Source organism: Propithecus coquereli, unplaced genomic scaffold (genome assembly GCF_000956105.1).
Source record: "Propithecus coquereli isolate 6110/MARCELLA unplaced genomic scaffold, Pcoq_1.0 Scaffold98, whole genome shotgun sequence".
Taxonomy (NCBI): domain Eukaryota; kingdom Metazoa; phylum Chordata; class Mammalia; order Primates; family Indriidae; genus Propithecus; species Propithecus coquereli.
In genome coordinates, this window is record NW_012156173.1 from 5,812,181 (window position 1) to 5,835,457 (window position 23,277).

A 23,277-nucleotide genomic window follows, 5' to 3' on the forward strand; every position below is an offset into this window, starting at 1 on the left:
AAGAAGCCTTACAACCCTCTGAAAGAAAGGTCCAAACCCAAATAACTCAGCTCATTAAAAGTTAGATGAACCTCCACGCAACTGAGTGGCTTTGCCTGACACAGAAGCTTCTGCGGGCCAAATCTATGCCATCTCCAATCAAGTGATACCTTAGGGAAATTAGTTACGTAGATAGAAATCCACTTTCATCTGAAATATCTAAAGGACTATGCCAGAAATGAATACTCAGCTCGAACTATAGGGATAGAATCTCTAGAAAATGGAGGCATTAAAGGAAGGGAAGAAATAGGGAAGAGAAATTTCATACAGTCTAATAGCAGTAAACACAGATCAACACTATTGACTCAATGATTAACATACCATCTGGCTGAGGAAAATCTTCTGTTTCTGTGATTCGAGATAAACACTAGCAGTCTCTGTCAGAAGGGTTAATTATAGCTTAGCTAATAAAGGTGGTTGTGAAACATTTTGTAAATGTAAAGTGTTCTGTAAGTATTAGATGTATGTAAAAAGCAAATTGCCAGACACCATCTCACGACAGTGGAATCCTAATGTATTTCAACTGGACAAGGGAATCTTGTCTTAAGCCAAGGCATCTAGTCTAAAACATACAAGTCTTTATGTCCTCCCTTTAGGGAGAAATTTTTATTGTGCTTTAGTAAGTCAAACTTTGGAGTGGAATTGGTTCCAGATAATTTGGGGAGGACAGGAGTAATTTCATTTCAGTTTCAAGGAGGTTGAAAAAACACTCCAGAAATTCTCTACAGCCTCTTTTTTTCTTCAAAACACCCATCACTACCACCTTCCCTCTCCACCCCTCTTTCACTTCTGGGTCTCAGCTCCCAGATGACAGCTGGCCCCTGGGACTTAGTTCTGGCACTTGCAGGACAGCCGGATGGGATGGGGTGGGCACATCCTGAAGATGAACACTTTAGTATCTTTCACACCCGGATTGAGCCTGATAATAAATCTTTTCAAAAATGCACAAATTATATTAGACACATTTTAGAGGGTCTTAAAGCAGTAACTGATGCACCCAAGTTACAGGATCTTTTTGTTGGTCAGCACTTTATTGCACAGTCTGACTTAGCTTCCCAGTTCTGAAACAGGAAAAGAAAAATAGGTCTACCACTCTTTCCTGCCGAATCTTTTTTGCAGGGCAAAAAAGAATTATTCTTTTCGTTAGAAACTCCACAGAGAGAATGAGTCAGGAAATTCTTTTTTGTGTCTTGACTTTGCATCCATATGCCAAAGTGCTGTCCCGATCCTGATCTGTTTTAAAATTTATGGGGACTTGTAAAAAGCAAAGACAAAAACTTCTAAGCCTGGTAGCCCAGTTTGTCTTGCTTTTGTCATGCACCAGGAGGCTGGGTATTCAGGAAAACAGCTTCGTGCCTGGCTGATTTTTGGCTGATGGAATCAGTTAACATCCCCAGGCAGATAGGGAAATCTTGTGTTTTATCAGTAGGATGCTGGCTGTCCAGAGGACTCAGGGCTGAAGGCAAAGAATCAGGCAAAGCAGTGGAAAGAAAAGTCAATATTGAAAAGTAACAGGAATTTACGAAGCTCTCACCGTTGCTCGGGACAGCTCCGCTTCTAATACTGGGAAGTCATTGCCACCACATTAATGTCTGGCTTCATGGCACTCTAACTCACTGGGCAGCACTGAGATGAGAGTGTGATTGAGCTGCAGAGGCCAACACTGCGGGCTCATTTTACAATTCATGACACCTTTGGGTAATTATTAAGTTCTGAGCTTTGTGAGTGTTTTGGATTGCTCATCCTCAGAATGTTTGCTCATCATACTCTTATGGTTGTGCTTTATCGGCCAAGTTTTGCAATTTCCTGCCAGGCTGTGATTGCTTCTTTCTTACATAGGTATTTTTAACTTTTGTCCAGCAGCTACTTATTCTGCAGTACTTTCTAATAGGTCCCCACAAAATGCCTCTTTGTCAAAGGAGAACTCGTCCCATTATTTTGTTTTCTATACTTGGATTGTGTGTCAGAGTAACTGGAGTTATAACTTCTGTAGTTGGGGAATATTCTAGTATTCTGCACCATCATGAACAGTGTGTACTTTCCTTTTGCATTTACTATTATATTAGTATTCCTTTCCAGTTCTAGTATGAAGCTACTTATACTTTCAGTATTCTAATTTTCTTAATGGCTTTTAAACATTCGCTTATACTATCTGCTTTTTCCTTCATTCTCCTACTCTCATGCCACTTTGGCCTCACATTGAAACTTTTCAAAAAGGCACATATCCCAATATCAGTGTATGGGGGAATCCAGTTTCTCTTTTCCCCACCAACACATCCACGATAATTTACAAAAACCTCGACACTCATCTATGAGTGTGCATTTCATCCTTTCATCCTAGGGTGACTTTTAATTACATCTCCTTTGATTAAGGATGAAAGATGCAGATATTTTACTCCGAATAAAAAACATAAAATGGAAAGTGCTGTTATTAAAGACACTCAGCAACAGCTTGAGAATGTCAGCAGCTAAAGCTGTGTGTCTACAGTGCCAAGGTAGATGGAGCAGCTGCTTCGGAAGAATATTGAGAAGCCAGCTGTTATTCCTATTGGCACAAGGATGTGCCAATCACCACCCAAACTGTGGGAAGTGTGTGCCAGATTCCAAAGGAAAGAGCACCTTCACATGCCAACTAGAAAAGAGCCTTGTTGTTTCTATGTGTCAAAATTATATCTGTAATTACTTACGTACTGTTCTCTCTTTAACCACCCATTCTTCCTTCGTACGTTGGCATGAGAAAGGAAGGATATTGACGAGGGAAACACCTTTCTCTGTCACTTTATGTTGTTATAACAAATAATTTTATGGCTTAAATGTTGATTATGGCATGGCTGAGATCTTAGGCTGTTGATTAATGGTGCAGACATAAACAAATTCAGGTGAATTTCAGAGGGTGACTTTTTCACCATCTGATATGGACCAGTCAATTTTCCAAAGCTCTCTATCTGGGAACCAGAAATCTTGGCTAACAAAAAACAGTGCCTCAAACTATCCCTAAGAAACATTTTTTCCTCCAAGCAGAGCAAGAGAAAAAAAAAATTTTTGCCCCTAAATTTGTTTACCACGAAGTAAGAAAAGCAAAAGAAATTCTCCCCCCTAATTTATTCTGACTTGGAATTTAAGTCAATTCCATAAAAAATGAGGCCTAGTTAACTTTTGCTTTGGCTATATATAAACAGTTTTTTGAGATCTAAAAACATTAACCTAGACAAGCAATTAGAAAGCAATAACTTCGTGTCCCTACTTTGTATTATGCTAAGGCATATAAAGCTTCCGAATTACACAGCAGGCTTCTCCAGAAGGAAGGTGAAAAAGAGTGCTTCTTATATAAGGGATTCCCAGTTTGAAGAATTTATGCACATGTGTAGTCCCAGTTTGAGGGCAGTTGCTCTCCCATGCTTGTTCAGAGGTTGTGCTGCAATGTAGACATGTGGCTGTGGCGAGCAGAGTTATGCCCTACAAATCTTTTGCTCTTAGAACTATTCCAGAAATTTAAGTAGATAAATAAGCAAACCGGTTATATTTTCCATGGTTTCAACAAGTCAATCCCAGTGGGAGAAAGTCATTTCTCTAAATCACATGAGGAAGAGCGAACATTCAGTGGTCGTCCTGTGGAGCCATCCGTCCCACTGGCAGTGTACAAGCACCCACAAGACTACGGTCCAGTGTTACTCTGACGTCTTCAGAGTAACAAGGACATCTTCAAACCAAGCAAGCAGACTGCTAAGGAGCATTCCTGAAAACTGGACAGGATGGAGACGGGAGCAGATGGAGATTGGTAGTGTCAGGACTCAGTGCAGGAAATAAAGCCCTGCATCGTAGCGGGTCGTGATGTTATTACATTGGAGGGAAGAGAGAAAGAGAAGAAGCTGCCACACAATGTAGGAGTGAGGCAGTGTGACCTTCTTCAGAGAGATGTTACAGATAACTTCCACAAAACAACAGCATTAAGTTCAAAAATTCGCAAACACTAGTTGAGAGTGTGCTTGCTATGTGAGTTGCACTACGCTGGGTGGGTGCCTCTGACTTGGGGAAAACATAAGCCACCAGAGGAGAAAAGGCAGAACATATTAAAAGGTTTCAAAGCACAACATGAGACAGCATTACCACAAAAGTCATAAAGCAGAATGGGATTAAAAGCCAAGTGGACAAAAGACCCTATCATCGCATGATTCTATTTATTGGTATGTCCAGAATAGGGAAGTCTACAGAGACAGAACCTAGAATAGTGCTTGCTTAGGGCCAAGGATGGTAGGATGGCGGATAGGAAGATGACAACTGAAAGGTACAGGGTTTCCTTTTGAGGTGATAAAAATATTCTAAAACTGACTGGGGTGACAGTTGCGCATGTTCCATGAATATACTAAAAACCGTTGAATTGTACGCTTTAAATTGGTGAGTTGTGTGGCATGTAAATTATATCTCAATAAAGCTGTCATTCTAAAATGTAAGGCAATAAAATTTGGAGGGGAAAAAGGCCAAGAAAATGGAAGGAGCGATAAATACTCCAAGAGTGGATCTTCTTCCTCAGGTCCCGGTCCCCGGCTTGTACGCCATTCCCACTTATCTACAAAAAAACAAAACGGAACTGTAAAATATTCCTGCTCACCTGGAACTGTGACACACAAGTAGAACCTTCAGAGAACACAGGTGCCTCATTTTCTACCACACGTGAAGCCCACTTAAATATGAGACGTTATGAGGTCCCAACACAGTGCTGGAAAACTATGAGCTTGCTAATCATCGTTCAGCAACGTTCCCAGACAAAAGGGCTTTAGCTCTCAACAACACAAACTTCTAGATGAAAAGAGTAGACTTTCAAGCTCTCTGAGGCCCTCTCACAAATAACAAAAAAGATTGGCACCAGGTAGGTCATACCAGAGACTAGAGCATTTACAAAGTTCTTCTATTTGCATTTATTTCGAGCAGTCAATAAATAAATGTTTCCATGCTATTAAAAATGGAGAAAAGAGAAGACTACAAACAAGTGCTTCTACCTCCTGCAATTTGGTCCATTTCCCCAGCTCCTGCTCAGAGAAAGATGCAATTGTTCACCTGATGACCCTGGTACCCAGTGTATTTTCTTTGGGGCCATCTTTTGAATATTATTTTTATATAAAGCCAAGTAAATGAATGGAGAAGTTGAAAAACATAATCAGAATGTTATATTGACACAGTTGTAGATTTTCCGAACACCAAAAAACAAGAAATGAATGGAAATGAGTTTGCCAAAGTGAACATTTTATGCATCTTTATATAGGGCATATTCCCAAGTGGAAAAAAATACACTGGGAGAATAGCAAAATATTTATTGAACATTTAAAATTTATGACATCTATTTGTCACATTTAGGCAGAACCCTTACCCTGAAGGACTTACATTTTAAACATCTTCTTCTTTGTGTATGTCTTTTTCTCCTTCCTTATTTTTCCATCTCTGTCGTTCAGAGAAGGCATTTTTAGCTATTTTGTACAAGCTTCAAATATTCTGCCCAACCTCAGGCATATAATCCCCCCTATAGCCATCTGTCTCTCCAAACGATCTATCTTAGTGATTGCTGGTGACCATGTAGGCCCTTTGACATACTGCAAGACACCAAATGAGATTTTTTTTAACTAACTGAAAAAGTCTAATATTATTGTTAGCCTTGAATGACCCAGAAGTAACTGTCTATTTTATATCATCAGAGACACCGTCAGGGATGATATACTTCCATTGGGAGGGTGGCTCACATTCCTTCACATGGCTGTGAGAAAGGCTGACCTTCTGTGGAGCATCAAGATTTGGGGGAATAGCTATAATAAAAGTTCTAGAAAAGACCCAGAAAGAAGTCTTCAGTAAAGTTGGTGATCAGTTATTGCTAAAGGGCTACTATAAACCTAAAGTTTCTCTTTTAGGAATTTAGAGAATCTGTGCTTTTAGTTGAAAGGGTTATGGGGATATGAAATGGCTTCCCAGATGCTGCTATAATAAAATTAGACTTTGTATCATTACCTAGTTTTTTTCCTTCAGAATTTGAATTGCGCTCTTAATCTTATCAGTAAATATTTTTCAACAGTGGCACATTTTATTATTTTTGTTATGGTCTTGCTTTCAGTGTGAATACAGATTGTTGTTGTCAAAGTCCTTCCTCAGCTCTGATTGGGCCAATTCAGGAAAAAGTGTGCCAGGTACCCTCCTAGTCTGAACCAGGCCATGTGTGAAGTGCCTTGGTTTTTCCTCAACAACCAAGCTTCTCCGAGCAGGGCCAACGTTTCTCTTTCACCACAGGTGACCTAACCTCCCTGTCTCTGTCTCCCTGCTCCACCTCCCAAATTCTCTCCCACCAAACAGACCACTCCACCACCTATTTCTCTATTTGCTGATCTGGCCCTTCTTTTTGCCAACCTGTAAGAAGTTCACCCTTTAAATATTTGCTACCTTTTTCTTTCAAAATACTCCACATGTTAATTCATTTCACAAAGCTTCTCCTAACTCACCAGAACAATGATGATCCATTCCCCCAATCCAAGTGCCCGAATTCCAACGAGATGCAATTCATAAATGCCCTAAAATGATGCATATTATAAATATTTGCTTTTACCCTATTTGCTTTTGCTGCATGTGTCTTCTCTATTTTGTTGGGCAATCGTGCTTTGGGGTATGTCCTTTAACGTGTGTGTATAGTTACAAAGTGGGATACCCATCAGTGGGTCTCAACAATGTCTCCCCATTGAAGTCACTGGGGAAACTGTAAAAATATGCCAGATTCACTCCAGATCAATTAAATTAGACTATCTGACTGAAAACAACTGATCATAATGGTTGTGAAGAATAGAATGTTAGCCTAGTTTCTTTTTTCTCCCCATTCTGGGCTGAAGCGGGTTTTAAAATCCTGACTAACTTAAAAATATAATGGAAAAGAAAATAAGAGAAAATATTCTGGTTACAAGTCAACAACTGCTTAATTATGTGGTTATCAGGTTAAAGGTGTGCAAAAGCTTTTTCTAAGTCACCGTGTGTCAGTCCAGAGCCATAAAAACATTTGCTTTAAATGATGGTTCCATGTTCTACTCATTCTTACTACAAGTTTCTATGACCCATACCTGACCTAACCCAACCACTTTGATGAGTAGTAAGATTCTCCAAAGATTGATTCTATGAATCCAAGATGTGCATTGACCTCAAGAAGCATATATTCTAATAAATCATACATATGATAAGCTATGTTTGAGGCTTAATTCCAGGTATTGTTGTCTTAGCTGTATAGGTCAGAATTTCCTAACCAATGTGCTGGGAATGGGTCTCCAGTGTGCTGAAATGTTAAACTCCCTCAGTTCCCTGGGTGGCCATGCAAGCCTGGGACAGCCAAGATTCCAGTCCAAAAGACCCTGGACATAAACAACCAGATACATTTAACCCAGTGGGGCATCAAATGTTACTTTTTATGTGTGTTATGGAGTGCAAAAGCAGGGAAGCGCTGGAGAGATACAGATGCTAGAATCTTGAGTGTCTGAAATAGGAAAGCAATTCAGAGTACCAAGTTTGTGCTCAGTGCAGAAGACATTATGTACTGCACATAAATCCATCCAACAGTTATTATACAGTCATACATACAGGAGTGAAACTATGAGTAGCAGCATTTCAGATAGGAAAAACTAAGCAATTAGTATTAAAGGAAATTGTCCCCCAATACCACCTGGTAGCATAAAAATCATTGTCATTACATTATATTGCTCATGATGATAGTAATCTCTAATATTATAACACATGAGTACAGTAGATTTACAATAGGTACACCATGAACATTTGTGGTAAAGAACATTGTTATTTATCTATCATTTCCAAAATAGTTACTTCAATATATTTGAAATAGTTTTTTAGTTCCAGTTGTCAAATTAAAACAGATTAAAATTATGTAATTGGGTTTGGATATGAAGAACTACTTCTCTGGGTTCACTTATCACAAAAAGAGAAGTAGTGTATAGATCACTATACACTACTTCTGGAATTCTGGACATTTTTAGACTTTAATTTCAAAAAGTGAGATGTATATGTTTTCCCAAAAAAGATTCTAAAAGGCTATATGCTTGATAAGAACAAAAAACTTTAAAAGATAAATTTATTACAATGTGTATTCATTCAGTTAATTGAGGCATTGTTTTCCTGATGACAATTAAGACATACTCTTGGACCTTGGGGATTATAGATAGGAAACATAGAAACCACATTATATTGAGATCACAAAATGCCTCAGTAAGCAAGAAAAGAAACATTTACCTAAAGAAACCAATGAAAGTGTATAGAAAATTCTCTGATGTGGTCAGATAGTATTTTAAAATATTAATGACATGAACAAAAGATAGGGGAAGATTCATCCAACCAAAGGCAAATACAAATGTATGACAGAAATCATTAAGAAAGAGGATTTTTTCCCTTTTCATTGACAACTTGGCTGACTATAAATAAATAAATAAATAAATAAATAAATAAATAAGAAAGAGGATTTTTAAAGGATTTGTTAAAATCCTCTTTAATGAACAAAGATGGAAAAGGGCCAGCCCAGGGCCTAGGAAAGTGGTGAAATATTCCGCGAGCAGCAGAAGACAAAGAGAAGGCGGTAATAGCTGTATGCCCGCCCCTGCCTTTTTTTCCTTCTTCTTGTCAAAAAGAATGAGTTCAAACTAGAAACAAGTATAATTTTCTAGCACTCTGGGAGGCCAAGGTAGGAGGATCGCTTGAGGTCAGGAGTTCAAGACCAAGTCTTGAACTTCAAGTCTCTAGTAAAAATAGAAAAATTAGCTGGGCGTGGTGGCACACACCTATAGTCCCAGCTACTCGGGAGGCTGAGGCAGGAAGATCACTTGAGCCCAGGAGTTTGAGGTTGCTGTGAGCTAGGCTGATGCCCGGCACTCTACTCAGGGCAACAGAGTGAGACTTGAGACTCTGTCTCAAAAAAAAAAAAAAAGAAAAAGATTTAATTTTGTCTTTAAAAAGTGTCAGCGTGAAGGGTAGGCATGAAAACCCAAGATAGTAAAAAACAAGCAAACAAAAATGAGGATCATGTTTTTGGGTCTACTGAATTATAATCCCAACTACATACAGATATGTTTGCAAAACTCCCTGTCAATAATCCTGATGGAATTATGAAGAATAGGGAAAGTGTCAGAAAACAGGAAAAAGGCAAAAATTGTCTAAATTTTCAAAGGGTAGAAATGGCAGATTCAGTTAAAAAAAAAAACCAGGGCGGAATGGGGAGATGTTGCTCAAAGGGTACAAAGTTTCAGTTAAACAAGATGAATAAATTCTGGAACTCTTGTACAGCATGGTGACTATAGTCAATAATAATGTATCGTCTGCTTAAAAATTACTAAGACAGTAGATTTTTAATGTTCTCACCACACGCAAAAAAAATTTCTATGTGAGGTGATAGATATGTTAATTAGCTTGATCGTGGTAATCATTTCACAATGTATACATATATCAAAATATCATATTGTACACCCTAAATACACATAATTTTTATTTGTCAATTATACCTCAGTAAACCTGGGGGAAAAAACACATCAAATGATCCCTGTTTATAAAGCATCTTCGCTTCAGTTCAATTACCATGTATGTTGGCTGTGTGAACAATGCCGCCCGCGAGGGGTATGTCCAATTCGCAGTAGAGCTCTGATTGGGCAAATTACTACATGGTCCAATCAATCCTACGGTGAGTTAGTGAAGTGCGGGCCTCAGGGGCTGCTTCTGCAGTGGACAATGTTTCCTGAATTTTATATGCTTCCCAAATAGTCCTTATTCCAAGTAACTATGCTACAAGGTCTTTCTTCCAACTATGCATCCTGAAAGGTCCGGTTTAATTTTATAGATAAAATAAAATGCTCCAAAATATACCTCTCCCTAAAATCCCCATACTTACATGTTACATACTTATAAAATTGATGGGCAACTTGTGTGAATGAATAGACCCATGGCTGCGTGCCATGATCCATTTTCTGCCTTCTCTGTGCAGCCAGGAGGATGTTTACGGTGGCTTCGTCCCCTTTTCCAGAGAGGCCCCTAGCACAGCAGCCACACCACTGAGTGAGACACCGCCTCTGGGCAGAGAGCAGAGACAGAACAGTCCTTGCTGGCTGACTGGACTTGCCATAGCTGACATGGGAAATGCAATATAGGACCTGGGTAATAGGAAAAGATAACACATTCATTGGGGGCTCTATTAAATGTAAATGTGTGAGGCACCCCAACAGTCTGTCCTCAACAAAACAGCCAGCACAGTCCTTTGAAGACTTTAGTCAGATCATGTTGCCCTCTGGTTCAAAAGTCTCCTGTGTCTTTCTGTCTCACTCTAGTTCCTAAACTATATGCCACTCCCTTTCTGTCTTAGGCTTTCAGGCTGGTATAAAACCAAAAACCTTAAACTGGGTAATTTACAAATAATACAAATTTATCGCCCACTGTTCTGGAGGCTGTGCAGTCCAAGATCAAGGCACAGCAGATCTATGTCTGGTGAGGACTCACTCTCTGCCTCATAGGATGGTGCCTTCTGTGTGTCCCCACATAGCTCAAGGGGCAGGGCAGCTCCTTCAACCTCTTTTATAGGATGGCAGAGCCCTCGTGACTTCATCACTTCCCTAAAAGCCCCACCACTTAATACTGCCACGTTGGGGATTAGGTTTTAATGTGAATTTTAGATGAACACATTCAGACCTAGCACCTCCTCACCCCCACCACTGGTTATCTCTCTGCCCTTACCCCTCCCACGCATGCCCCCCCCCTCTCTGCTCCAGCATGCTGGTCTCCTTGTTGTTTCTAGAATGCTCCAGGCATGTTCCTTGCAGTCTTGTGGTTGCTGTTCCCTGAGCCTGAAAGGCTCCTCCCAGATGGCCTCACGGCTCCTCTCACACTTCATTCAAGTCTTTGCTCCACTCACCTCACTGTGGCCTTCCCAGACTCTGCCCTAGTTAAGCTGCAGCCCTACCCCATCCAGGACAGTGAGTCCACCCAGCACTTCCTCATCCCTTCCCTGCATTCACATGACTTCCCTATAGGAGGTACTTTACTTACAGATCTGCGGCCACACCACCCCAAACAGGAACTGGAACTTGACTGATCTTATCTGATTTTGGCTTATCTGATTTTGGAAGCTAAGCAGGGCTGGGCCTAGTTAGTACTTGGATGGGATTTTGATTATTGTCTGGCTTCTTCCCCCACTAGAATCTCAGCCCCACAAGGGCAGGTGTGTTTTACCTGTTTTGTTCACTGCTATGTTCCCAACGCCTAGAACAGGGCCTGGCACACAATGTCTACTGTTTTGAGTAGGCACTCAGAAACGTATCTGTGAAATAAATGAATAAACATCCAGTTGCTCTGCAGCCCCAAAAAGAAATTAGAACCAGAGATACAGATTTAGTCATACAGTCAGGGAAGCAAGGGGTGATGGTACCAGGGAGGTTAAGCCGGGGGATCTCTAAGCTATAATCTTGACCTAAGCATTTTACACTCACACGCACAAGCTCCACATAAAGCAGTATACACCCAATTATTTCATTATTTTCCCCAAAATGATCATCTTAGTAGATACTTGGAAAACATGTTTCATAGACAAATGTGTTCAGGAAATGCTATATGATCTCACTTTCTTTGATATTCACAGTGTATATTAACATACTGGAAGGTCTGAGAAATCTTACAATTAACAAAAAAGAAAGATTAATTTTGTTAAACCTCCATGTTTCCCAAGCACATTGGATTATTATGCCTTTAATTCACATAATGTTTAATCACATATCAAAAAATAATTCTTGCCTTTAAATACACTTCAATACTGGCCTAGATTTTTATAACACTATCAGTAATAATAAAATTTATATGAAATATAAAATATACTACAATATAGAATTTATATAATATGTATGTTCAATATTTACATGGCAATATCAAAAAGAATATACTTCATAAAATTTTATTATGAAGTGATTGGGAAAGCACTTTTATCCATGTGATTTTATTTGATTTCTACCTTCTGGAAGTATACAGGGCAGATATTACTATCCCTACTTAACCAAACAGAAGAGTGAATAAATCCCACAATGGGTAAGATGTACCAAGGTCACAGAGGGAAGAAATAGATTTTCATGCTATTGACTTCTTCACTTGGTGATTCAGTTTTAAAATATTACGGAATGTGCATCCTCCCTTAACAATAGATCATGGCTCTCACCTTAAGTCAAGACATCTTTGAACAGGATGTACTTAAGGGCACAGGCTGTGGAGTCAGTCCCCTTGATTTCAAATCTGGCTTCACACTCATTGGCCATGTCATCTGGGCTAAGTAATTCAACGCCCCTGTCTCTCAGGACATGGTATTTATAACAGTACTGATCTAAGGGAGTTACTATGAGGATGAAATCGTTAATTCATGAAAAGTACTTCAAACATTACCTAGCATCCACTAAAGCCTCCATTAACATTACCTATTACTATAGAAATATGTTACTGTTTTTAATAACAACAGAACATTCTATGACATGGATATAATATAATCAATTCAATCACTTCCCTACCAAGTCCAGTTTTTACCATCTGTTTCCTTTCTGAAAAACAAACAAAAAATGAACAAGACTTGGAGCTTTAAAGAATCCCGAGTACCATGCTGGCACAGAGGACTGGAACGAAGAACTCCCAAATACTTCCTGCTCCTGAGAGGGCTCCAGTGGTGAGCACGGTGGTCAGCTGGTCCTTCTCAGGTCAGCAGACTTGGTGTGGAAGTCTCCTAAGAACAGACTATCTCCTGGGACTTGGAGTATTTCCTATCCGTGATCAGCAACATCTTTTCTTGCAGTATTTTGGCAAGTTTGTCCTTGTTCCCGGCCAGAATCAGGAAGTTCAGAAGCACATGAAAACAAACAATACATAAAATGCTTCTCTCAAATTATTCAAAGTTTAAAAAAAAATTAGAAATTATTTAGTGATATTGGGACTTGGTTGGTGTTTCATCTTACTAATTATATTTATTCTCATTGATGTGCCCAGTGTTTCCTTCCCAACAAATACCTTTCTTGGCATTGATTTTCATTTGACTTTTTTTCTTAAAGTATATTTAAGAATAGGAAATGGTTAGATAGGTTATTACTATATTTTGCAAAAATTTACAGACATTTTCATGACATGAACTATTCTATCCTCAGAGCAATTTACAAATTATTATCATTCTTAGAGATTACTACTATTCTTAAGATCAGCATAATTTTTTCCTAAAAATTCTATCATTTCAATGATCATAGTTAAGCCAATTGCAAGCCAATACTATAAAGTGCTACTTTTCAAACTTTTACTTGTCATTCAAGATCCATCTAAATATCAGCTCTGTAATGAAATTTTCCCAGTTACCCAACTCCAAGTGATATCCAAAAGGCTCTGCTTCTCTCTCTCTCTCAATCTGCAGTCACTTAATAAAATCCAATGGAGTGTTTTCAATCATCCCTTCACTTGCCCTTCCCACAAGATCTTTCTGGAAACCATTCCTTCCATCTTCAAGCACTCTCTTCTCTGACATGACTCTGGTTTTCCTCCTACCTCCATGGCTGCCCCTTTTCCTTTTAGAGACTCTTCCTTCTCCAGCAAGTCATTAAACCTTACAGTTGTTCAAGGCTGGATGCTCAAGGCCCTATTCACTTCTCACCTCACTTCTTAGGCAGCTTCATATCTGCTCGTAGCTTTATCTGATTTACAAAGTTCTAACTCCATCCCAGACATTCCCTCTAAGCCCCATGTCCCGCTGCCTCCTTGACATTTTTGCTTTGAAATCTCAATAACACTTATACTCAATGTGGCCAAATTTGAGGGCATGAACTTCTCCCCCAAACCAGGTCCTTCTAGAATTCCCTTTTTCTGTGATTAGCACAGTCATCCAGTTATGCAAGCCAGAATTGCCCTTGATACTTCTTTACCCCTCAGCCCTCATATACAATTCCTCACCACATCGTGTCAATTTTACCTACTAAATATCTCTCAAATCTATTCACATCTCTGTACCAACACCACCACCCTACTCCAAACTATACCATCTTTTCTCAACTAGACTCTTACAATGATCTCCTAACTAGTCATTCTTTCTCCCTCCAGTCCATTCTCCATACTGCACCCAAAATTGTTTTTTTAATATGAAAATCTGAATACATCGTCTTCCTGTTAAAATCATTCCATGGCTTCCTAATTCTCTTGGAATAAAATCATACTTCCAAGCCTATCCTGCGAAGTCCTGATACCCCACCAGCTTTGTTCTCTTTGCTATCCGTATTTGGCTTTGTCTCTCAAATAAGCCATCTTCCTGCTACAGGACCCTTGCCTATGCTCCCCCTGCCTAGATTGCTCCCCTCAGAGTGACCATGTAAGGTATGGTCTAAACCAGAATACTCTTGAATGTGAAGGGGACACTATTACTAATTACACAGGCATAAATCAAGAGCTTCCAGGGCAAATTGGGACATATATTTGCCTTAAATTAACTTAAATTTAAATTAATTTAAATTATTTGCATGGACTCACAGAAATCTGCTTACTGGAGACCTGGTATAAGAGTCTAAATCATACCTTCACCCATTGTTCTAAAATTTGAAGGCCTTTTAAATGTAAAAATTATATTTAATTTTAAATTATAACAGTAAATGATTCTCTTTAAATTCTAACTGAAACATTTTATAGTATTGCTGGGAAGCCATTTTAAACCCAGAAATTTCCAAGTTATTTATCCACTTGTAATCATAAAGCCTTGCAATGCTTCTGAGAAAGGGACCCAAACCTGAATATTCTAGTATCATTAAAAGTTAGACTCCTTCTAGCTTATACCATATTATTTATTTATGTGACTCTCTTCTGGACTGTTAAATATCTGAGTGCCAAGAAGACATCTTATATACCTTAGTATTTCCCTTTTCCCCACCTACTTTCTAATGTTTTGTATAATGGCTTGCATGAGCATTTGTTGAAATGAATTGAAGCAGTGTAGGGACTCTCTGAGTCTACTTTGAACTGGCCCCTTTGCTGACTCACATACCTAAAAGTTCTACTGACCTGCAAGATGCCTGCATCTCTGGTGGAGTCTACATCTCCCTGTGGTCCAGCCTGTACCACTGGGGGTTCCTGGTTCCGGAGCTGCAACTTTGTCATCCTGGGCTTATAATGCTACCATGGAGAATCACCAGGATAAACATTTGGCCTTCCTCAGGACGTAGTTTTGGTACTTACTTTTATTAACCCTGGAGTGCTCCGTGGAGAGAGAAGAAACACAGCCTGGGAAGATCAAAGGTGCCATGAGTTACACCACGGGTAATCGTACCTGGTCACTGCTGTGGAGAATGAAGATGCCAGCCACGTGCAGGAGTGGTTTAGAAAATAAAGACTCCCAAGTCCACCTGGCTTTGAATCCCAATTCAGTCATTTACAAGCTCTCTGTACTCCCTGGTACAATGGGCATGATACACACACCCGCCTCAGTGAGGTTGTTCCGAGGACTAAAGGAGCTCATGCAGGTCAAGTCCTTCAAACAGTTACTAACACTGAGAAAACCCTCCTAAATAACATTCACTCTTACAGGCATGGAGGTGGGAACCCCAGAATATCAGAAGAACAATAACAAAATAAGAATAATAGCTACTGGATTTTGAGTGCTTACCATGTGCCAAGCACTGTATTAAGCACTGTTTTTATATATATATTTAGAGAGAGAGAGAGAGAGAGAGAGAGAGAGCATTTATTTTTTTAAAAAAAGCTAATATTGCCTTGGTGAGATTCTAGAGATAAAAAGTATTATCCCAGAAATAAGTGAATGACATGTGAGCTGTCACTCTTGTTTTCATTACTCAAGGTGGACCCAGATTGTATAGTCCCTAAAATGACCCCTTGGGTCAGTCCCCTTCTCTCAACCTTCGTGAGAATACATGTCTTCGTGTTCTTTTAAGTTCTTTTACAGCTTCTTGGAATTCTCCTTAAGCATTCCTGCTGCTTCTTGTTCAATATCTTTTTTGATTAGACTCCTGTGTTCTCAATGACTGAAATTTATTTTTTTCTCATGTTCTCTCTGAAAAACTATCAAGCTAAAACATGAGGATAGCTACTGTTGACACTCGTCTCAGTTAAAACCTACCTTCCCTGCTTTAGAAAATAAACCCACTACTATTTACATACTCGCTTTTGCAGTTTAAGTCCCCAAATGCACGTTTGTCCCAAAGTATTTAATAGTTCTAAGCTAAAGTTGCAGGGTAGTAGAGTATTGCTTGGGGACTCTAATTTGGTGAAATTTCCCTTCTCTGTGATTTTGATATAAAGATCAAGATTTTTTAAAAGAGAAGAAAGAAATAACTTTTTTTATGAAGAAAAAAAGCTTTTTTTACTTTACAAAATAAAAAAAAACTTTATTTTGTTCCTTTTGCCAAAAGTGTGGTCTCTGGACGACTATCTCCTGGTTTGCCCCTCTCTCAATGACAGCCCTGGAACACACAGCTAGTGAAACAGCAATGGCAGGAAGCCTCCGACTTAGCCAGCTCAACACAGTCCTTAGTGACCAGACAGGCCCAGCCCCACTCAAGAAACTGGAAGGTTAAAACTCGACAGGGGAAATTCTGGTCTAATCAGCCATCTTGGGTCTCTCATATAAAATCACGGTGCTCGGAGCAATAATCTCTGCCTGAGTTATCTAAACTGGCTGCTTCTACTACCCCATAAATCTATGGAGTGATTAAATTGCACAACGTTCCCCCTCTTTGTTAGACTAGATAAACATCTTAGGAGAAATCATTCACTTAGCTAATTCTGAGAGTAGTCACATGAAATAAACAAAGCTTCCAACTGAGACAGTGCAGTGGGTGAAAGTTCTTGTCTGAGATGTGGGGTCTGGGTTCTCTCTGTCCTCATTTTGCAAGTGGCGGCAATGACATGGATTAGTAATGTGCTCAGGAAGCTCAAAGGAATACCTTTTACGAGAGTTGCTTCTTCCACACCATATTTGGGCTGCTCTGGGATTTCGTGTTTCTGACACCACCACCATCTCACCTTCCTTGTTCCTTAGTGACGCCCGCCCCTGCCATGAATCTATCCCATGTTCCCTGCAACCTGTTTACATCAAGAACTCCATTATCTTCTTCATTGGTCTCAGATGCCATAGGAGCACGGTAGCTACTGCTCTGTCCCTTCCTGACACCTATTCCCCACCCTGAAATGACCTCGACACACCATGATTGTGGCCAGAGAATGGTTCCTGTCATGTGGTCCATGCTTTAGCCACTGTAAGCTGTCATTGCCGTCAGAGTCCCCACCAGTTACATAAGAGGCCACATAAACGTCTGCTCCCTAAGCACAGGCTTGTATTAACCAGAGACAGCGCAAGAGGCCAACTGTGCAGAAGAGGTCCATCCCAGTTCCACGTCCCGGACGAGGGTGAGGGGCTGTCTCCGGGTCTCGGCTCCTGGAGCGACAGCAGCTCAGCTGTCTGCCTGTTTGCTGCCTTCAGTACTGAGGACGACACGTTATGTTTTCAGCCTGAAGAGGCAAAAGAGAAGCAGCCCTTTCAAAATAAGAATTCCCCTGCTGTTTGTTTCCTTTTGGAACACAATAAGAACAGACTGGGGACATGACTCTGAGCTGTCAACGCTTCCTACCAGCTTCCACGGCACCTTTCATTTGCCAGAAGAAAAAAAAACTGCTCAAGTTAAACAAGGGCTTAATGAATAGTCAAAATAATTGTTTAGCTTGGATATAAGGACTTAGGTAAATAGATGATTGCCTGAGACCTGAGCCAGTAAAAGCAGCACAGCAGGACACCGCTTGTTCTGTCCCTCGGACAACAGGCCAGTGGCCTCTGCTCCTCCTCCAAGGACTGTTGTCACGGAATTATTTCTCTCTCCCCACCAGCATATTAAAGCAATTTAGTAGCAGAAGGGGCTCATCAAAGCAGGGAAAAGTAAAAAGAACATTCTACATTAGAAATATAGGCTTAAAACATTAATTGTACTATGCTAGAGCTTCAACTAAATAGAATGCTCAAGATACAGAATGTTTGCTTTGCTTGTATTTAACTTTTCTGGTGTTGAAAAATTTCTAAAACGCATTATTAGCCCACTTACAATTGTCCTGCCTTTTGCCTTACTAGTATTTTTAACATGATTTAATCCTTTTGAAAACAATTGTTTACTGCACCAAAAGGCCATCATTAGGTACTCAGCTTCTCAGAGTGCGATTGTAGTTACAGACAGCGTAGGCACTGAAACTGAATCTTTCAGGTGTGGTTTCCTCGTTCGTTGTGGTTGCTGTTGATTTTTTTGTTTTGTTTGTTTGTTCAGGTATCTTTGCTATCAGCTTGCTTTGCTATTTATCTCTTTTTCCCAAAAGTGGGGAGCAGCATGAAAATGCCACTTAGTTGGGAGCTTGAATAAATTAGTTGCCAGCTAATTTCAGTTCTGCTAAATAATATTTTCAATAATTGCTTTCCATTTCTTACTTGGAAGTAATAGATGCCTTGTTGATCCAGAACAGGATTTGGTTGTCTTGCTCATACGGCCCATTTCCACAGAACTGCTCTTTGAATAAACAACATCCATCTGATTAAGCCTCGAATTCATTAAGGGGATGGATACCCCTGGTATTCAGTTTCTCAAAACTGTGATAACTATATTCAGTTTAATGGCAAATAACAATCAAAGCATATACTATGTAAGAAATGTTAATGCTTACCTCTTTAAACAATTTTTAACCTGATAATATGGAATGGTGGTTAAGAACATGGGGTTTAGAATCCATTCTGAGTTTAAGCAAAAGCTCTACCCTTACTAGCTCTATGAGTTTGAAAAAATTATCAAATTTGCATTGGCTTTAGTTTGCCTATATGTAAACTGGTCTAAGAATAATAATAAATACCTGCTGTGGGTTGTTGGGTTGGTGATATGAGATAATGCAGGTAAAATGCTCAGCACAGTGTAAGTGTTCAATAAACATTAACTATCATTATTTCACACATCTTACACTTTCCTCACAACAACCTTGTGTGAGGCGAAATTGCTATCATGATGCAATTTAAATGTTAGACAACTCAACCTCAAAGTGGTCAATGATTTGTCCCAAGTTACCCAAGATGGCAAAATGCTGATGTCTCAGCATAGGAGTCCCTGAGTTCCTCATATACTGCCTGCCCTTTGTCCATTCTACCATGCGGTGCTATCTTCTCATCCCCCAAATCTAAAGTCTTCTATTATGGGGGCAATCTAAGATTTTTTCTTTTCATTTTAAAAACCAGGTCTACACACCAATGGTATTGAGGAGACAGCTCTGCCTAGGAAGTCTAATAAACTAGATTTAAGTGCTAATTACTACTATAAGCTTAAAGCACCGTAAACTCAGGCAACTCAGTTAAAGTCCATATATATTTACTACCTCAGGCCTTTAAGAACCCCCAACCCTGAGCTGGGACCACAGGGTGAACAGCAGTCCTTGAAAACCATTCTCCCGTGGGCCTCAATTTTCTCACTTATAAAGTAAAGAGAATAATAATAATAAGTGGCTCTCCTCACCAGGCTATTATGAGGATCCAACAAGAGAAACAAGAAAATAAATATTGTGCGATGTTTGTGAAAGTGCTTTGTAAACCCTTCAGCGCATTATAAATACAGGGTATTCAAGACAACTGCCGAGGAGAGGAAAACACTTCAACTCTTCTCCATCGCTTTCCTTTAACTATTGGCCATCCACCCCATGGACTTATCAAAATACATAAATTAATTTTTTTTTTTTTTTTTTGAGACAGAGTTTCCCTTTGTTGCCCGGTCTAGAGTGAGTGCCGTGGCGTCAGCCTAGCTCACAGTAACCTCAAACTCCTGGGCTCAAGCAATCCTTTTGCCTCAGCCTCCCAAGTAGCTGGGACTACAGGCATGCGCCACCATGCTCGGCTAATTTTTTCTCTATATATATATTTTTAGTTGTCCAGATCATTTCTTTCTATTTTTTAGTAGAGACGGGGTCTCACTCTTGCTCAGGCTGGTCTCGAACTCCTGACCTTGAGCGATCCACCCGCCTCGGCCTCCCAGAGTGCTAGGATTACAGGCGTGAGCCACCGCGCCCGGCCTAAAATACATAAATTAATTTTTTTAAAAAAGCTAACAGCATTCCCTTCTTAGATGTCAATTTATAGTCATATTTTAGAAGTACTTTTCCATCTCTTCCTTCTTCCTCCCACTTTGCTTTCTCCCTGTTATCCATAAGTTGTAACATTCTTTAATATCAATATGGCAATTTCATATCAGATTATATGAGATATTAAATAAGGCACCAACATAAAATTCAAAGCAGAGGATAGCCCCAGAGCTCACAGCTTGCACTTTACAACCCCAGGTACACTCAAGGCCCATCCATGAGCAACATTTTAAGCACTGTCAGTTGCAGGGGTTGGAGCAGATGGCGATCTCGCCCCGGCCCTGGTTACCTCTAGGAGTTAGGAAGGAGGAGGAAAGACTGTTACCCTCTCCACTCCCAGGCTGGGGCCCCAGTGCCACCTGAGCTCTGGGAAAAAGTGGTTTATGGCCATGAATCCATTACTACTGGAATTGAAACCTTCCCTGATTCAGTTCTTCCAGAAATATATTAGGTCTCATGTATTTTTACCTCTCCTTTGATTCCATGTTATGTGTAATAACTGGTGAATTTGGTCTTTATATCTACTCATGTCAACAGAGGACATTCACTTAGAGTCCACTAAGTACCAGACAATATACAAAGTGCTGTGGAGAAATGCAAATAACATGACATACATGATCCCTGCTTTGCAGTTTAGAAGTAAATAAACCAGCATTTATTGCCAGGCAGCAGGTACTATTTTAGGATCTGTGATGATGACGCTTCAAAGTAGATCTCATCTTCATTTTATAAATGAGGCAACTGAGGCTCAGAAATAAATTTGCCAAGATCGCACAGTCAGCCAGGGTCAGAGGCAGGCTTCTCCAAGGTCTGCCTCGTTCTAAAGTCCATGCTCTCTTCACCCTACTCCACCACCTCCCTTGATCGGGAAGGCAGGACACACACCAAAAACAAAAAAGGAAAATGAACACACACACTAAAGGAAAACTACAAATAAATAAGTCCCAGAAGCTCTCCGGACTGTCCTGTGCGCAAGGGTGGTGGCGTGGCTAATGTACCTGGGACAAGGCTAGCCTTTGGGCAGATTCTAAAGCTGGTAAATGATACAACCTGGGGACAAGGAAGGTGGATGCCAGGCAGAAAACAATTGTGCTGGAACCAAGAGAAATGACACTCTGGCTGATTAAAAAAAAAAGCTACATTCTCAACACACCATTTGTCCCCTTCCAGATTCAGACGCTTCATTTTTATGGCTCTGGGAAGTATGAAAAGACTATGGAAACATAAGTTGTTGTGATTTTCACCAGACCCATCTTCCAGGCAGATATAAGAGAGCAGTGGTTCGTTCGTTATCGCATTGCCAAGTTCATTACACTCAGCATTAATCAAATATCCCTTCACGCATCGCACTCTCTTCAGTAAGGTGAAAGGGAATCATTTTTCTCCGGACATCTGGTGTTGGTTTCATTGACATAACTGGTTAAGAGGATTTACAGAAGAAAAGTGAATACACTTGGCAACGTTTTCAAACATTTGTTTGGATTTTCTATTTTCTAGGAGATGTACAACTAACGGGTCAGACGGGGGTCCCTGCTGAACGCCGAGGCTCCTACCCATTCATTGACTTCCGCCTACTTAACAGTGAGTAATCAAGTGTACCTGGAAAGGAACAAACGTTTTCTTCAAAAAGGAAAAAAAAAGAATCCTCATTTCCCCCTGAACTTCAAAACCTTCCAGGGTCTGCCTTCCTTCCTCCGTCTCTCTCCTGCCAACTGGAACTTAACCCTTTGTCTTTGAATTTCCTCATGAGGGAAGTAATTCTGGCCCTGCCCTGCCTCTCTGAGCTTTAGTGAGGGTCCGGTGAAATCATGTCAGCTTTAAAAATGTAAATCTTAGGTACTGGTGAAGGCCTATACAAGAAAGCTATTGTTCTTTGTTTTCCAGCACATTCTCTCCACCTTCAGCCAGGACCAGACTAGATGAGATTCAATTTTGTTTTTCAAACCTCTTCTGCAGTTGCCCTTAGGAACCCACCCATTATCTAATTCTCAGGGCTTGGTCTGATCTAAATCCTTGAGATCTATTCTTGCATTCCTGGTAAAACTCTTCACCAGGCAAAGTTCTTTTTGCCTGCACTTGCTGCTTTCTCCTTTATCACTAACTTTATTCAAGTTCATTTACTTCTCCTTTTCCCCTCCGTCTACTAGTCCTCATTGGGAGTTTTGCTCAATCTTTGGTTCATAATTCTCTTAATCTTAGGTTCCTCTGGAAACCCAAACCAGAGACCAGTCATCCAGATTTCATATCTCGTAACTACCATAATCATCCTTCACTTTGGACTTGTGGGGGAGGTAAGGGAGAAAGTGGATAAATTTCACATTTTGCTCCAAGATTTTCAGTGTTTGGTTCTCATATCACTTCCCATCTACAAATTTCAAAGTGTTGGATTGCACCCACAAAATATTACTTTCCTATGACATAAATAAGCTCAGCTAAAGAGGTAATTTGATTTACTTTGACCCCTGGAAATTACTAGGAGAAACTAGAACTTGCTATTTCTGATCCTTACATCCTTGAAAGGCCAATAGGAGAGGGACATGTTTGTATTTCTCCTGGCTGGGTAACCTCCCATATCAGTGTGCAGTGTCTGTTTTTTCAGCTCTTTCAGGGCCACAGAAAGTTGAAGTAACTCTTTCCATGCTAGAAACAACCTTTCCCACCCACACCCCCAAAAATGCTTTATAAAAGGCATAATTGAGTCACAAGACCAGTGCAATATTGGATACAGCCTGTGGATACAGCCGATGGTGTCTCTGACCTCTCCTTATGACCCTCAATGTGGTAGGTGGCTGTTCCACCTACCCATGGAAGTTACACCTTTGACAGTCTCTAGACCAAATGGATTTCCAGGTCCCAGGCATGTGGTTGCACCAAGCAGGATAGGGATGAGCAAGGTATCCAGTTCACTGTTTCATATAAACCAGAACTCTCCAAAAGCAACCCATCCTGTTTGTTAGTTGGAGGGCGGAAATGACCAAAAAGCCTCTTTGCAGCAGTAGATGAGATATTGTTTCATGGTTTCTAATGTAAACCGTGAATAAATTAAGAAAATAGGAGATATTTCTCTTTACAATT

At 40.1% G+C, this 23,277-nt stretch overlaps 1 protein-coding gene across 2 annotated transcripts in view; it reads left to right on the top strand.

Annotated features, from left to right (window-relative positions):
* The window catches only part of PDE7B (phosphodiesterase 7B), a 356,282-nt gene that overhangs the window by 215,373 nt on the left and 117,632 nt on the right, over nt 1–23,277 (top strand). For both annotated transcript variants that reach the window (XM_012665196.1, XM_012665195.1), the window contains one exon: nt 21,700–21,783. In XM_012665196.1, coding sequence (XP_012520650.1) covers nt 21,700–21,783 — 84 coding nt within the window. The remainder of the gene's footprint in view (nt 1–21,699; nt 21,784–23,277) is intronic.